We start from the raw sequence: 15,325 nt of genomic DNA on the forward strand, positions 1-15,325 counted from the left end.
GTGTTCTCGCGCAAGCCCGGCCGGAGCTGGTTCAGCTGCTGCCAGACGCTCTGGGTTGCCATGGGAACGCCTCCAAACCCCGGCTCTTCAGATCACGGCTTTGGGTAGTAGCTTCTTCCCATATCCGCCGGCTCCGGTTTCCTGAACCCGGGCCCGCCCCCACCCACTCTGGAGCAGCCCATTCTTAGGCAATTTCCAGAAGCTGGCTGGCCAGCTCTGGTTCTGAACTCCTAGGGCCTCCTTTGGGGCCGAGGACGCTCGGTTCTTTGCAGAAACTCCGCGGTCTCGAGGCTCAGCCTCGTCGCCAGTCCTATGGAGCTCTCTGGGCCAGTTCCCGAATCGCTCGGTGTCTCCAAGCTCAGCCGAACCAGGCCTCAGGATCACTCCTCTGAGCCGATTATGCTCGGCCGTTTCCGGGAGGGGTCACTGGGGAACGTCTAAGCTCAGGCGAGCCTAGCTGAGCCCAATCTCGGGGTTAGTTGTCTGGTGGCCCAATTGCGCTCGGCTATTTCCAGAATCGCTCGGGTGTCCCTACAACCCAGGCTCCGCTCCGGATCGCTCACGTGACCCGGCCACGTTCGGCTGTTTCCGGAAATGGGGACTCTCTCGGGGACTCCCTACTTCCAGTCTCCAGTCCCGCGGGATTACGTTCGGCTCTTTCCGGAAGCGCTCCGGCGTCTCCCGGCTCCTCCTCAGCCTCCCTGCTCCCGCCCGGCCCGAAGGCGCTCGGCCGTTTCCGCCGGGGGTGGGCCGGGTCGTTCGGAACCGCGGCGGCGGAGGCGGGGATCCCGCGGTGGCGCTGACGGCGACCGCGGTGGAGCCACGGCTCGGGCTCGGCTCCGCGTTACGGCCGCCTCGGCGTCGGCGTTGGTGGCCGCGACCAGTAAGTCCGGGCCGGCCGGCGTGACAGGCGGGGCTGGAGGTGCGTGCAAAAGCGGGCGCCTCGGCCGAGCTTGGCCCGTGGGACCCGGGGAGACCACGGGAAGCCGGAGGCCTCGGACTCCACCTGGCAGCCGTGCAGCCACCGCACGGAAGGGGCGGATCGGGGGCCTCCAGGCGAAGATAAGGGACTGGAGCCTTGGCCGGGAATGGGGGGAGGCCCTGCTGGGAGTGTGGCGTCCAGCAGAGATGAGGGGCTCCGGGCATTATGTGAGCATAGTGAGGTCTGAGGGTCGGGATTCGGCTCCACTTCCGGGGGTCCACGCAGGCCTGAGTGTGCGTCCGGACACTCATGAGCACGCAGGCCCTGCCTCCAGCCGCAGAGCCCCTGCCAGGCCTGGCCCCGCCACCCCGCCTCTTGGATTAGGGGAGCCTCGGTCCCCGGTGTGCACGCCGAACGAGTGCAAACGAGTGCAGACAAGCGAATCCAGGCGGTTTTCTAAAGGTCCCCTCTCTGGACCTGTTTCCCCACCTGTAGCATGGGGATACAGGGCCCAGGGAGCGGGTAAGTTGGGGGGCCCCCCCGGAATGTGGAGCCTCTGCTCTCTTTTCCGCACCTCCCAGGGCTCTCGGTGGTGGAGGAGGATTGCCCCTACCCTCTAACCCTCTGCCCGGCAGAGTCCTGCGTGGTGGTCGGTGACTTTCTTAGAGCCATCCAAGCAACTGCCCACTTTCAAGCCTTTGCAGTGGCCAGTGCCTGCTTCTGTCTTTAGTGGGGACCTGCCCTCTGGAAAAGCACCCCCCACCCCAACCTCTAAGAAGGACTGAGCCTGCAGAGCTGATACTGGGAATGTGTGTTTGCTGAGCCCTGTCTCCCTGAGACTGGGGACTCCTGGAGGTTGGTCATCAGCCGGCAAACAGCAGCCTTTCGGTTGGCAGCCGCACTGCCCTCCTGCCACCCACTGTTCGCCCCCCGGGCTAAGGTCTTCCCAACCTCCCACCGACCTGCTTATGCCCTGAGCACCTACTGCGGGCCCTGCGCTGTCAGCCAGGACTCCTGTTCATCTGTTCCTGTCTCCTTTGCAGAGATCAGAGAGCCCTTTGCCCGTGGGAAGGTGGGGTGAGTAACCTGCTGGGACCTCCTTTCCTACCTCTTTGTGCCCCTCCTGTCTCCTGTGCTCCGCTGGCCGATCCCCCCTCAGGGGTCCCACGGCACCCTGGGCGTTACCTGCTCTGAGTCTACCCAGCTGGCCATGTGGCTGCTGCCTTCTCTCGTCCATCCTGGGCCTTGAAGTTAGGCAGATCTGGGGTTTTGAGTAGTGGCTTCCTGGCAGGACAAAGACCTTCCCGCCCTTAGCCTCAGTTTCCCCATCTCTAACAAAGCTTGTTTACCCAGTATATAGTACATCTGGGGCAGGTAACCCAAGGAACAGCTATTATTATTTTTTATACATATATATTTTATTGATTTTTTACAGAGAGGAAGGGAGAGAGTTAGGAACATCGATGAGAGAGAATCATCGATCAACTGCCTCCGGCACACCTCCTACTGGGGATGTGCTCACAGCCAAGGTACATGCCCTTGACCAGATCGAACCTGGGACCTTTCAGTCTATAGGCCGACACTCTATCCCCTGAGCCAAACCGGTTTCAGCAGGAACAGCTATTATTATTATTTTTTTTTTTTAATATATTTTATTGATTTTTTTACAGAGAGGAAGAGAGAGGGATAGAGAGTTAGAAACATCTGTGAGAGAGAATCATCGATCAGCTGCCTCTTGCACACCCCCTACTGGGGATGTGCCCGCAACCAAGGTACATGCCCTTGACCAGAATCGAACCTGGGATCTTTCAGTCCGCAGGCTGACGCTCTATCCACTGAGCCAAACCGGTTTCGGCAGGAACAGCTATTATTGCACCCCTTTACAGCTGGGGAAACTGAGGCCCAGAGAGGGACAGGAAATAGCCCAAGGTTACCAAGCGAGTCAGGGGATTCCAACCCGGGATTTGGGCCTATCTCTGGGTTGGGGGTAGGAGGAGTCCGACCGGGCTTATGCGGCCTTGCCCTTTCCTTGCCTGTCTCCCCCCAGGTCAGCATCCCCTGGTGCCCCGCCGAGCATGGTGACAGCCTGTGCCCCTGGGCCCCTCATGTGGCACAGCTGGAAGGACCGCCAGCCTCGGGCGCCTTTGGCCTACCGCGTGAGAGAGTGAGCGGCAGGCCCGGCCAGCCCTTCGGATCAAGGGGGCTTCGCAACAACTGAATGACCAGAGCACTCACTGGCGACCCCTCCCACCAGTCGACGAATGATGGGCGGAGCCACGAGTGACCCTTCTGAGGGTCACGGAATAACGACAGGAAACAAGGCATGAGCGTCCCCTAGAGTCACCTGTAACTTCCTGCTGGAAATAGAGGTCCGAGCACCTCAAGCCAACCCCGTGGACCCGCCTGGCCCCCACCCAGCTGATGGGGCCGCTGGGGCCCCGAGCGGCCACCTGACCTTACAGACCCTCCCGCCCACCATGGCCGGCGCCGAGGGCTTCCAGTATCGGGCCCTGTACCCGTTCCGCCGGGAGCGGCCGGAGGACCTGGAACTGCTGCCCGGTGACGTGCTGGTGGTAAGCCGGGCGGCCCTGCAGGGGCTGGGTGTGGCCGAGGGCAGCGAGCGCTGCCCGCAGAGCGTGGGCTGGATACCCGGCCTCAATGAGCGAACCCGGCAGCGCGGCGACTTCCCTGGGACCTACGTGGAGTTCCTGGGGCCCGTGACCCTGGCCCGGCCCGGCCCGCGCCCCCGCGGCCCCCGCCCGCTGCCTGCCCGGCCCCAAGAGGGGCCCCCTGAGCCAGGTGAGCAGCAGGCAGGGACTCTGTCAGGGATGTGGTGGGGGGAGGGGGTCCACTTAGACCCTCAGTTTCCTCTTCAGTAGGCAAAGCTGCCTCTTCCCGGGAAGGAATAAGGACGTTTAGTCCGTTGACAAGTGTTGGCTACGTGGCTGTCAAGGGCCAGACGCAGCTGACAGTATCGGGAACACAGGGGTGGACTCAGGCCTGGCCCTGCCCTCGGGGGCCTGTTCAAGAAATGAACAGATGGTGATTCGCTGACCACAAAGGCTGAAAGGAAGGAGCCGGGGTGAAGGGCTCCAGGCAGTGGGCCTAACGGGACAGAGTCCATGAGGTGGGGATGTGGTGGTTCCAGGGAATGGGGGCCATGCTTGGGGGACATCCTGGGATTCATTTGGAAGATCGTGGGGAGTTTTCAGTAACATTCTGAGGCTCAATTTCGCTTTATTCTGTGGTTTGTAGCCAGGGTTCCTTGAGGCACCCCCTTTGTTACCCTGATTTTACCTGGAAGGGCGCCTTGAAACCAGGAAAGGGTGGTTGCTCAATGGAGGCCATACAGCAGGTGCGGTGTGAGGACAGCATGCCCTCCCGAGAGACCCTCAGCCACACCCCAGGCTGTGCTGGGGGAGAGACTCGTGGACACTGGGCATGTGCTGAACTTGCTGTATGCTGGGCGGGGTCCATGTGTGTGTGTGTGGGGGGGGGGGGTTCTACCATGGAAATCACGGGTCCGGTTGTGGGGAGGAGACTGATGGGTGCTAGTGCCCAGCATGGTCCGCTCGGCCTCACAGCAGCCCAGGGAAGCCCATGGACAGATGGGGAGGCTGAGGTGCAGGGAGTCCGGGCACTCAGGACCACCCAGTGAAGGCGAAGGGCCTGGATGCACCGTGGCCCCACCCGGGACCTGCCTGGTTTTGTGCCGGAGGGACACTGACGCCCACAGCGGGTGGGACGGGGGCACCAGGGCCGTGGGTGCCAGCTTGGGACTTGCAGCATCTGGTGTCTCCAGGGCCTGGGCCTGGGCCCCGTGTTGGCCTGGAAGAGCAGGAGGTGGCCCCATCCGGGCTCCCAGCCAGAATCTGCCTCTCTCCCTGGTAACAGCCGCCTCCCTCCCCTGCCTGGCCTGTGGCCAGCCTCCACACACATCCCCGCTCGGGGCAGGAGCCCCGCCCTCCAGATTTTCCAGGCTGGGTGCCTGGGTGGGGAGGGGCCACTCTCAGACTCAGTTTCCTCATCCGAAAACAGGGAGAACTGGTCTCTGTGCCTCAGACCCTGCCCCAGCGGGATCCTGGGACCCCCCCCGACCCCCCCCTCCCCCCCCCACACACACACACACCACCCCGGGGAGCATGCTGGGGTGCGCTGTTTCCTCTCTCCCCCCCCTATGTGGGGTGCCGAGCGCAGCCCCCCAGTGTCACCGGGCTGGTTGCTCCCTCTCTGAGCCTCAGGTCCTCGTCCATAAAACGGGGTGGCGGCTGTTCTGATGGAGCCTCCCTCCCCGTGTCACAGACCGGCCACAGAGCCGTGGCAGCGCCTCCCTCTCACCCCTTGTTTTATCTTTCGGCTTTTTCACAGTAGCTGGGCCTTTCTCCAGCTTGAGGCACCACCTGGCCCATCACTCAGCGAGGCCCACAGGCCCCTGCTTGCCCCTGCTGTGTGCCAGGGCGTCCCTGCCGAGGGCCAGAACCGAGTCAGAGGGTGTCCGTGCAGGCGGAGCGTGGAAACAAAGGGCCCTGGGAAGCTCAGAGCCTGAGGGGCCGGGCCAGGGAGGCCCCTTTCCCCGGGAGGGCGGGGCGGGGTGTGTGTGTGTGTGTGATTTCAGCATTTTGAAAACGGGAGGTAACTTTTTCAAGGCAAAATGACTTAGAAAGTAAAGGAATGTCTTTGGAGTGAGGAGTTCTGACCAAGATGGGGATATTTTCTGTTTAGACTCTGCCCACCACGTTGTTAAACTCTGCCCACCACCGAAAAGGAAGAGGGAAAGTCTCTCAGTTGAGGAAACTGAGGCACAGGGAACGTGGTTCCTGGGCGGAGGCTGCACAGGGAGCCGTGGCAGGGCCCCAAACCTGTTGTGTGAGTTTCCGGGGCCACAAACTCCCACAAACCAGGTGGCTCCCAACCACGGGAGCGGGTTTCCTCCTGGTTCCGGGGATCCGAAGTCCAAGATCAAGTGTGAGCAGGGCCACACGCCATGTGCAGGATCTCTTCTGCCTCTTCCGGCTCCTGGTGGCTCCAACATCCTTAGCTTATGGCCGCCACGTTACCCCAACCTCTGCCTCTGTTGTGACATGGCTTCTCTCCTTTTTTTTTTTCTTCTTCTTCTTCAATTTATTTTAGAGAGGGAGGAAGGGAACAAGAGAAACATCCATGTGAGAAAGACACATCAACAGGTTGCCTCCCTGTATGCACCCCACCCAGGAATTGAACCCACAACCTAGGTATGTGCCCTGATGAGGAATGGAACCCTCAGCGTTCCGGTTGATACTCCAACCAACGGAGCCACACTGGCCCGGGCACATGGCTCTCTTCTTGTAGCTGCCAGTCATTGCGTTCAGGGCTCTAAACCCAAGATGATCTCATTTCAAAATCCTTCCCTTCATTATACCTGCAAAAACCCTATTTCCAAATAAGGTCACAGTCACAGGTGCTGGGGTTAGGATGTGGGCCTCATTTTGGGGGGACACTTAATCAAACTCCTACGCTTGGTCTGAGGTGGTGTGACTGTCTTGACCCAGAAAACGGTTTGCACTAACTTGGTCCTCCCGCCCTCAGCCACAGGGCCCCTGGCTTTCCCGGGCTAGCGGTCCAGAAGCCAGGCCCTGCCTGCGCTGGGCCCTGCCTGGAGCTGCCCCGGCTGAGATGCAGGAGGCCAAGACGGGGGCGAGGGTCCTTCTGGGGATCCTGCCAACATGCTGTCCCCCTGCCAGGCCTCACACTCCCTGACCTGCCTGAGCAGTTCTCCCCACCCGATGTGGCTCCCCCGCTGCTGGTGAAGCTGGTGGAGGCCGTCGAGCGGACAGGTGAGCCTGGGCCTTGATGCGACGACCCCTGTGTTCCGCTTGCTTAATTCCGGTGACGGGCGACTCATCCCTTAACAGGCTGCTGGGCTCAGTCTGCACGGGAGAAGGCTGAGTCCAGATGAACTCGGGGAGGAATGACTCCCAGGGGAGATGGGACTGCCTTGCCCTTGCGTGTGCTGCGACCTCTGCCCCCCTCCCCCTTCTCTTATTTCTGGGAGGTGGAGTAGCCACCCCCCACCTCCATAAGGGATCAGAGCAGCAGCTGACAGCCCTGTCCCTCCTCCCCCCCAGGGCTAGACAGCGAGTCCCTGTACAGGCCCGAGCCGCCGGCCCCGTGCACAGGTGAGGGTGCGCTTCAGCGGGTGGGGGGACGGGGCGTCCACCCCAACAGCCGCTCAGACATCGCCCTCCTGCACCCACAGACTGGTCCCTGAGCGACCTAGAGCAGTGGGACCCGGCAGCCCTGGCCGATGGCATCAAGGGCTTCCTCCTGGCACTGCCTGCGCCCCTCGTGCCGCCGGAAGCGGCTGCGGAGGCCCGCCGGGCCCTGCGAGGTGAGCCTGGTGGGGAGCCCTGGGCACGGAGGGGCCGGAGCGTACGATAGCCCGGCTCATCCCGCTTTGCTGACCCTCCGCAGAGGCCACGGGGCCCGTGGGGCCAACCCTTGAGCCCCCGACGCTGCCGCTGCATCACGCGCTCACGCTGCGCTTCCTGCTCCAGCACCTGAGCCGGGCGGCCCGGTGCGCCCCGGCCCCGGGTCCCGCTGTGCGAGCCCTGGGCGCCGCGTTCGGGCCTCTGCTGCTGCGGGTGCCTCCCCCGCCGCCGCCACCAGGGGGCGCACCTGTCGGGTGAGCAGCCTGCGCTTGGGGGCAGGGGGAGAAGGGGAGTAGCAGGCACCGCTGCTACGATTGGGGTGGTAGGAAGGCTAATAAGGGGTGAACCTGGGCTTCAGGAAGACCCCTCCTCAGAGGACCTGGGGCCTGGACCCGAGGAGAGGCACCTGTGTGGGGCCTGGACCTTTTCTTCTAGGTGCTGGGCTCGGTCAGGTTCGGGGTATTTGTTGAGCGCTCACTGCACACACAGAAGCCACAGTTGGCTCCCCACGCCTGCCTGCGTCATCTGCCCTGCTCCCCAGCCTTCAGGTGTGCTCACACAGGCGTGCAAGCACATCCAGGACCATGTGCACACGCGTGTGCAGATACCCCTGCCTGCTCACTCCCCTCTCCCCTCAGGACTGAGCCCAACCCCGACTTCCCAGCCCTGCTGGTGGAGAAGTTGCTTCAGGAGCACCTGGAGGAGCAGGAGGTCGCACCCCCAGGTGAACCCCGTTTGCCTCCCCCTCTCTTACTGTTGGAGGGGGTGAGTGAATACAGGCCCCGCCGGCATCAGCAGGCTCGGTAGCGGGGGAGCCGACCTCGGCCTAGCACTGGTGTTCACTGGGATTGTTCTCCTGTCCTCCAGCTCTGCCACCCAAACCGCCCAAAGTAAAGCCCGCCCCCGCAGGGCTGGCCAATGGGGGCAGCCAGCCCTCCCTGCAGGACGCTGAGTGGTACTGGGGTGACATCTCCAGGTAGGGCTGTGGGGTGGGGGCCATGCGGGAGGCAAGGCCTGGAGGACGGGGTCTCCAATGGGAGGCCCCAATCCTGGGTGTCCCCACAGGGAGGAGGTGAATGACAAACTCCGGGACACCCCTGACGGCACCTTCCTGGTCCGAGACGCCTCCAGCAAGATTCAGGGAGAGTATACCCTGACCCTGAGGTGGGGGCCTGCCCCTCGGGACCTCTGGGTGGGAGGTGGGAGAAGCCCACGTGCGGTGTCAGAGCCAGGACACCTGGCAGTCAGGCTTGGGGTCCTGATGGTGACGCCCCCTCTTTCCCACCCCAGGAAAGGCGGAAACAACAAGCTGATTAAGGTCTTCCACCGCGACGGGCATTACGGCTTCTCGGAGCCGCTCACCTTCGGCTCCGTCGTGGACCTCATCACCCACTACCGCCACGAGTCCCTGGCCCAGTACAACGCCAAGCTGGACACCCGGCTCCTGTACCCCGTGTCCAAGTACCAGCAGGTCCGGGGCCTGGGCAGGAGCCAGAGAGGGTGGCCCCGGGCCTGACCGCCCAGGTGGCCTCACTGGTCACCCTGGGTGTCCTCAGGACCAGATTGTCAAGGAAGACAGCGTGGAGGCCGTGGGTGCGCAGCTCAAAGTCTACCACCAGCAGTACCAGGACAAGAGCCGCGAGTACGACCAGCTGTACGAGGAGTACACGCGCACCTCCCAGGTACCCGGCCCGCGCACACGGGAAGCCAGGCACGGAGGCCATGGCAAGGCCATGGGCACAGGCAGCTACTTCCAGGTCACAACACGGTCACTGAGCACCAGGAGCTGCCTAAAGCATAGAAATAAATGTACATGGTGGTTTTTGTTTTTTAATATGCTTTTATTGATTTCGGAGAGGGAGGGAGAGGGAGAGAGACAGAAACATCAATGACGAGAGAATCATTGATCGGCTGCCTCCTGCATGCTCCCTACTGAGGATCGAGCCTGCAACCCGGGCATGTGTCCTTGACCAGAATTGTACCTAGGACCCTTCAGTCTGTAGGCTGACGCTATATCCATTGAGTAAAACCAGCTAGGGCGTACGTGTTTTCTTTCTTTCTTTCTTTCTTTTTTTTTAAGAACAAATGAGATGATGCCAGTCAGCCTCTCAGGAGCAGCTGGGCGAGGACATGGGAGATGTTTCGGTTAACCTGTGCATCTCTCAGTATCTCAGTTTCCCCATCTGTAAGCTGGAACTGTGTGTTTTAATTCCTTCTCTGTCCCCTTCAACCTAGAGGTTATTTACAGATAAATAACTATAACTGTCTGTCTAATCTGACGGATTAGACTAGGGGTGTCGAACTCAATCAGAGAAGGGGCCAAAATCTAAAATCCAGCCTAAATCGCGGGCCGAATGGTTTACTGAACAGTCATAAACTGACAATGTCATAAACTGACAGCAGAGTGCAGTGATGACAGCGCGGTGCAGGCCACATTGCAAGGCCTGGTGGGCTGGATTTGGCCCGCGGGCCTTGTGTTTGACATATGTGGATTAGACAGTCAGGAGGTCACATTAAAGAACAGCATCTTCTAAAACAGGGAAGGGGAGGCTTTCTTACTCTGGAATTGTGTTGAAAAGATGTTTTGGCAAGTTGAGATGCAGTCTACTCAGACCAGATGTCCCTCTCGGGCTGGGAAGGGCTTCCTTCCCCTGTGGTCCCTCAGGGCTTTCTTTCTTTTCCTCTTCTTACTGACGCGTCTGCTGAGGCTCTGAGTGGACAAGATGCCTGCCTGGGATCTGTTAGGGGCATCGTGACTTGGACAAGACGTAGGCTCCCTGAGTCTTAGTTTCCCCATTAATATTTCTGACTCTGTAGGAGGCTGCGGGCAGGCTCTGTGACATGGTGCGCGGGAAATGCTTAGAACAGCATTTACTCAGAAGGAACCGCATGAACGGTAGCAACTAGATTTATCATTGATTCTCAGCAGTGCTAACAAGTCTAGGCGTTTGTAAGGTGCCCAAAGGAGGTTATCAAAGAGGAGTGTGTTTGGGGAAACGGGGCATTGAAGGTTGACTAGGAGTTCGCCTGGCGCAGTAAGAAAGAGCTAGAGGAATGGCATGCGTAGTGGATGGAACAGCCTGAACAAAGGGTTGGGGTCTGCCGTCTCCCTCATGCGGGACTTGCGGGGAGTCCCAGGTGATGCTAAGAGTCGCCCCTCCTCCAGGAGCTGCAGATGAAGCGCACCGCCATCGAGGCCTTCAACGAAACCATCAAGATCTTCGAGGAGCAGGGCCAGACCCAAGAGAAGTGCAGCAAGGAGTATCTGGAGCGCTTCCGGCGTGAGGGCAACGAAAAGGAGATGCAGAGGTGAGTCCTGCTCCTCTGCCCCGCCCACCCCACCCCATCTAGTGGGAAAGAGATAGAAATAGAGGGGGCAGCTGGAATTCCTCGGGGAGGGAGGGTCAGTTGAAATGGGCTTTGAAGGCTGAATAGGAGTTCACCAGAGGAGAAATCGGGGAAACGGCACGTGCAAAGGCTTGGAGGCTGGGAGCCATCCACAGCCTCCGAGCCACGCCTCCCCCAGGATCCTGCTGAACTCAGAACGGCTCAAGTCCCGCATCGCCGAGATCCACGAGAGCCGCACGAAGCTGGAGCAGGAGCTGCGGACACAGGCCTTGGACAACCGGGAGATCGATAAGCGCATGAACAGCCTGAAGCCAGACCTCATGCAGCTGCGCAAGATCCGAGACCAGTACCTGGTGTGAGTGCCCCGCGCTTGCCCGTGACCCCAGCACGAGGACCTTGGCAAGGGCTCTCTTCCCGCCTGGGCCTTCGATGCTTACCTGCACCTGCTACACGCCCGGCACTGTGCTGAGCAACCCTGCACGCACACATTTTGTCTCTCCAAGGCCTTTGTAAGCTTTCCCCTTTCCAGCGAGGAAACCTGAGACGCAGAACAGATAGCCGCTGTGCGTGCGAAGGCCAACAGCACTGTGTGCAGCCCCTGAGACGGAGTCTCTGGTGGGGATATGGCCCTGCAGGTGGCCCGTGCTGGAGGCTCCACCAGGGTTAACAGAGACAGAATAGATAGGGGGTTTCCTGGCAGAGCCAGCCAGGCTCCTCCACCTTCAGGCTGCCCCTGGTGGCATCCGGTGGTATTGGACCCAAACCCACCCTCCTCAGTCAGCTCTCGCCTCGGGGCTGGCTGGACTGGACTGGACCCCTGTGGTCTGGCCCTGCCTCTGCTGCACCACCCACCTCCCCTTTTCCTCCCAGGTGGCTCACCCAGAAAGGCGCCCGGCAGAAGAAAATCAACGAGTGGCTGGGAATCAAAAATGAGACTGAAGAGTGAGTGACCACGTGAAGGGCAGCAGGGAGGGCTTCCCGGGAGAAGGGCCGCTTGGGTGGGTTTTGCAGAGTGAGGAGGAGTTCGCCAGGAAGGCAGTGCTGTGTCCGGGTGGCAGGGGGCCTCAGGCCGCCCGGTCCGTGACCAGCGCCCCTCGCCGCCTCCCCACAGCCAGTACGCGCTGATGGAGGACGAGGAGGACCTCCCCCACCACGAGGAACGAACCTGGTATGTGGGCAAGATCAACCGCACACAGGCTGAGGAGATGCTGAGCGGCAAGCGGGACGGGACCTTCCTCATCCGGGAGAGCAGCCAGCGGGGCTGCTACGCCTGCTCTGTGGTGTGAGTGCCCTGGGGGCGGGGCAGCCCCCCGTTCCTGCCAGGAGCTCTTCCTGAGCACCTACTGTGTGCGGCTTCGGGGAGACAGTTGGGAAGAAGGGATTGCTGGGGGTAGGGGAGGAAGCTGGGACAGTGTCCAGGCCAGAGATGTTGGGGGCTGGACCAGGTCAGGGTCTGAGAATTGAGGGAGCGGCCGGGGGAGCCCTTGGGGTGCCCCCCTGACCGCCTGTTTGCTCACCCACAGGGTGGACGGCGACACCAAGCACTGTGTCATCTACCGCACGGCCACCGGCCTGGGCTTCGCGGAGCCCTACAACCTGTACGGGTCCCTGAAGGAGCTGGTGCTGCACTACCAGCACACCTCCCTCGTGCAACACAACGACGCCCTCACCGTCACCCTGGCACACCCCGTGCGGGCCCCGGGCCCCGGGCCGCCCCCCGCCGCCCGCTGACTCACACAGAGCAGGACTCCATCTGTCTGTCCGTCTGTCTGTCCCTCTTCTTTGTGAATCTTTCTCTGTCTCTGTCTCTCTCTCGCTGTCTCTGAGCCTCTTTCTTCCTGTCACTCTTTCTATCCCCATCTCTGTCCCCTCTGTCTCTCTCAGCCTCTGTTTGAGGAGCTTACCTCCTCCACCCTCTGTCCCCTTCCCCCATGGGCACTGCCCGGCCCTGGCTCTGGCTGCCCCCACCAGTTCCTAGGGTTCCCCCAAGCTCCCCCTGCCTGGACCTGCCATGTTTACAAAGGCCCTGGGGGCTCAGCCCCAGCCTGGTGCCCTCATTTTAAGCCATAGACCCGGGGCTGGGGCAGGAGGACGGCAGGAAGGAACTTCGCTGGCCTCTTCCAAGAACCTCCGCTGTGACATTGGGGGCCGGGCGGGTCCCGATGCCCCACAGACACAACTTCCCCTCCGAACCCCGAAGTGAAACCCGCACCGGTTTCCCCCCTGTGGAGCTGCTGCCCAGAAGCCCTCCTCCCCCAGAAGCAAATGACTAAAATAACCTCAAGCGCCGGGCCCCGCCTAACCCCTGGCTTCCCAGGAACCGAGGCCGCCGGGCACCCTGGGCCGGCGACACGCACCGCGGCCCACAGCACCCCGCTCCACGCCGCCTCAAGGCTGCTTCTCGATCATGTTGGTTCTGATTTTGTTCCCTTGACTGTAAACCCATGTTCTCCTCTTTTGGGACAAGAACCCCGGTTTTCTATGCTGCCATGGACACCCCCGCCCCTCCCCTGCCTGCCCAGCGAGGCTGGCAAGCGGGTTTTGTATGGTACGTTGATACTGCTGTGGATATAAAACATGGAACTCGGTGGATGCTTCTGTTATTGGCGGGCCTTCTCCGTGGCCGCCGGGGGCCCCGGCACTCACGGGGTCACACAGATGGGCTTGAGTTTAACCCGGGCTGCCCGTGAGGGGCCACAACCCCACCCCCCACCCCCCAGGGTAGCTGCTTATGTCCAGAGAAGTTGAGAGACCTGACCTCAGCAGGTCACAGAGCAGAGAGGTTCAAACTCTGAACTCTGGCTTGATCACGGGACCCCAGACTCCAACCCAGCTCTTGACTGGCCCCCTGGGTTTGAGTCCCAGCACTCAGCCACCGGCCATACCCTGATGTGTAACGTCCCCGTTGCCAAGTGCGATCAATAGTCACAACCCCTCCCAACCCACCCAAAGAGCTTTCCACGTGAGCCGGGGCTGTGTGTGAGTCCATCCAGAGCTGTGAGCAGGTACTGAAAGGTCAACATGGTGGGTGGTGCACGTGGCAGGCCGAATAGCCATCTCCGGTGGTGACTAAGGAAAACGGAAATTATTTAAGGGAAGGGGTTGGGGGTGAAATGTCCAAAGGGAAGGGCTGCACAGCGCTGAGCCATGGGGACTCTGGGTCCGTGATGCAGCGCCCAGTGGCTCGAGTTCCCTCTCTGTGCAGCCGCTGGTGGGAAGCTTGTCGGCAGCAGGTTTGGGGGCTGAGCGGTGGGTTGGGAAGGCAGGCTGTCAGTCAGGTGCCTTCAGGACGGTTTCCAGTCCTTGAGTGGCCTGGCTTCCAGCAAGTTTTCCCTGGGCTTCTGTTCTGAGGCGGGAGCTTACCGATGGCCGCTGAGGGTTTATTGCCCTATAAGCCTCACAACTGTACTTCTCTGTTTCTCCCATCCTGCCCGGCTCGGAGAGCACCCAGCCAGCTCCCAGAGTTGTGCTGCTTCGTGTTGCAGCGACGTCGGGGAGGACACGGGTTTTGTTACGGGTCCGATGGGATGGGATGGGTGGGTCGCCAGCCATGGGGACCTCAGGCCCAGCCCGGCTCCCCGCCCGTGGCTGGGAACCTGTGTGTGCAGGCCGCGCTTCCCCGGCCTGGGGGGGACGCGGCTGTGGGAGCGGTGGCCGCGGGCGTTGGCTGTCTTCCCGGCCAGGTGGTGGGCGTTCCCTCCCGTGAGGTCTGACTGTGTCACGACCGGAATGTGAGCCCTTGCGAAGTGTGACTATCTCAGTCCTTCTCCCAGTCCTCCCAGCTTCCAGTCCTCCAGCACAGTCACTCTGTCCCTTCGCTGCGGCCCCGGGTCAGCCCCTCCCAGGGTCACCGCCCAGCTGCCCCAGCCCCTCCCCAGGCAACTCTCCCTCTGCCTCCGAGTCTTCCGCGGTGGCTTCATTCCCAAACCTCCCTCTTCTCCCTTTTTGTAGACTGGGAAACTGAGGCTCCATCACTTGAGGTGCCCAGCACAGTCCTGGGGCGAACCTGGTCTGGCTGACATGGGTCCTACATGGCCTCCCCACCCTCCACCCCTGGACATAGTACAGGCTTCGGCGATTACTGCTCCAACCCCACGGGCGCTTGCTGGGAGCTTGCAGGGAGCCTGCTGGGAGCCGGGATGCATGCCGCCGCCCCTCCCCCAAACCCCTGGCCTTGGGGAGAATGACCACCAGCTTCCTCCCCCGCCCCCCCAGGTCAGGGGGGGCCAAGAGAAGTGAGAGGCCCTACTGCTCTGGCTTCTGCTTTCTGGCCCAGCTGTGGCCAAGTCTGAGTCAGCTCCTCGGGACTGTATCTGGGCTGGGGGGTGGACTGGGGCAGGGGTGCGGGGCAGGGCCCCTGGGCTAGGAGTGACGGGGGTCCTGGGCCAGGCGAGGGAAAGGGTCCCGGGCTGTGCAGCCAGTGCCCGCTCCCAGGTAGGGAGTCGCGCCCGCCCTCCCCAGCCCCCTGTGGTGCACGGATGCTGGGCCAGGGCAGGGGGCTAGACCACCCTAGCTGCCCCAAGGGCTCTGTGCGGCGAGAAGACCCTTCCATCTCCCTCTCTGTGTCTTTCCCCACCCCACCTGCGCTCCAGGAGCTTGATCCCAGCTTGATCCCAGATCCCAGTCTCTGGGCTGGAGTGAGGGTGAG

General features: G+C 61.6%; 1 protein-coding gene across 2 annotated transcripts; it reads left to right on the forward strand.

Moving 5' to 3' along the window:
- Positions 1 to 705: 705 nt before the first annotated feature.
- PIK3R2 (phosphoinositide-3-kinase regulatory subunit 2) lies at positions 706 to 13,265 on the forward strand. 2 transcript variants are annotated; one of them, XM_084884175.1, is made up of 17 exons: positions 706 to 883; positions 1,558 to 1,999; positions 2,970 to 3,721; positions 6,643 to 6,735; positions 7,027 to 7,077; positions 7,158 to 7,289; positions 7,373 to 7,583; positions 7,968 to 8,053; positions 8,197 to 8,305; positions 8,395 to 8,493; positions 8,620 to 8,800; positions 8,886 to 9,011; positions 10,496 to 10,638; positions 10,856 to 11,032; positions 11,548 to 11,619; positions 11,789 to 11,959; positions 12,201 to 13,265. In XM_084884175.1, the coding sequence occupies exons 3-17, from the start codon at positions 3,400 to 3,402 to the stop codon at positions 12,406 to 12,408; spliced, it is 2,181 nt and encodes a 726-aa protein (XP_084740301.1). In that variant the 5' UTR covers positions 706 to 883; positions 1,558 to 1,999; positions 2,970 to 3,399; the 3' UTR covers positions 12,409 to 13,265. The 2 variants fall into 2 exon arrangements, with proteins under 2 accessions (XP_084740301.1, XP_084740302.1); XM_084884176.1 differs by having other exon boundaries at positions 1,966 to 1,999.
- Positions 13,266 to 15,325: the final 2,060 nt, after the last annotated feature.

The sequence above is a fragment of the Pipistrellus hanaki genome (genome assembly GCF_964339955.1).
Source record: "Pipistrellus hanaki genome assembly, chromosome: 5".
Taxonomy (NCBI): domain Eukaryota; kingdom Metazoa; phylum Chordata; class Mammalia; order Chiroptera; family Vespertilionidae; genus Pipistrellus; species Pipistrellus hanaki.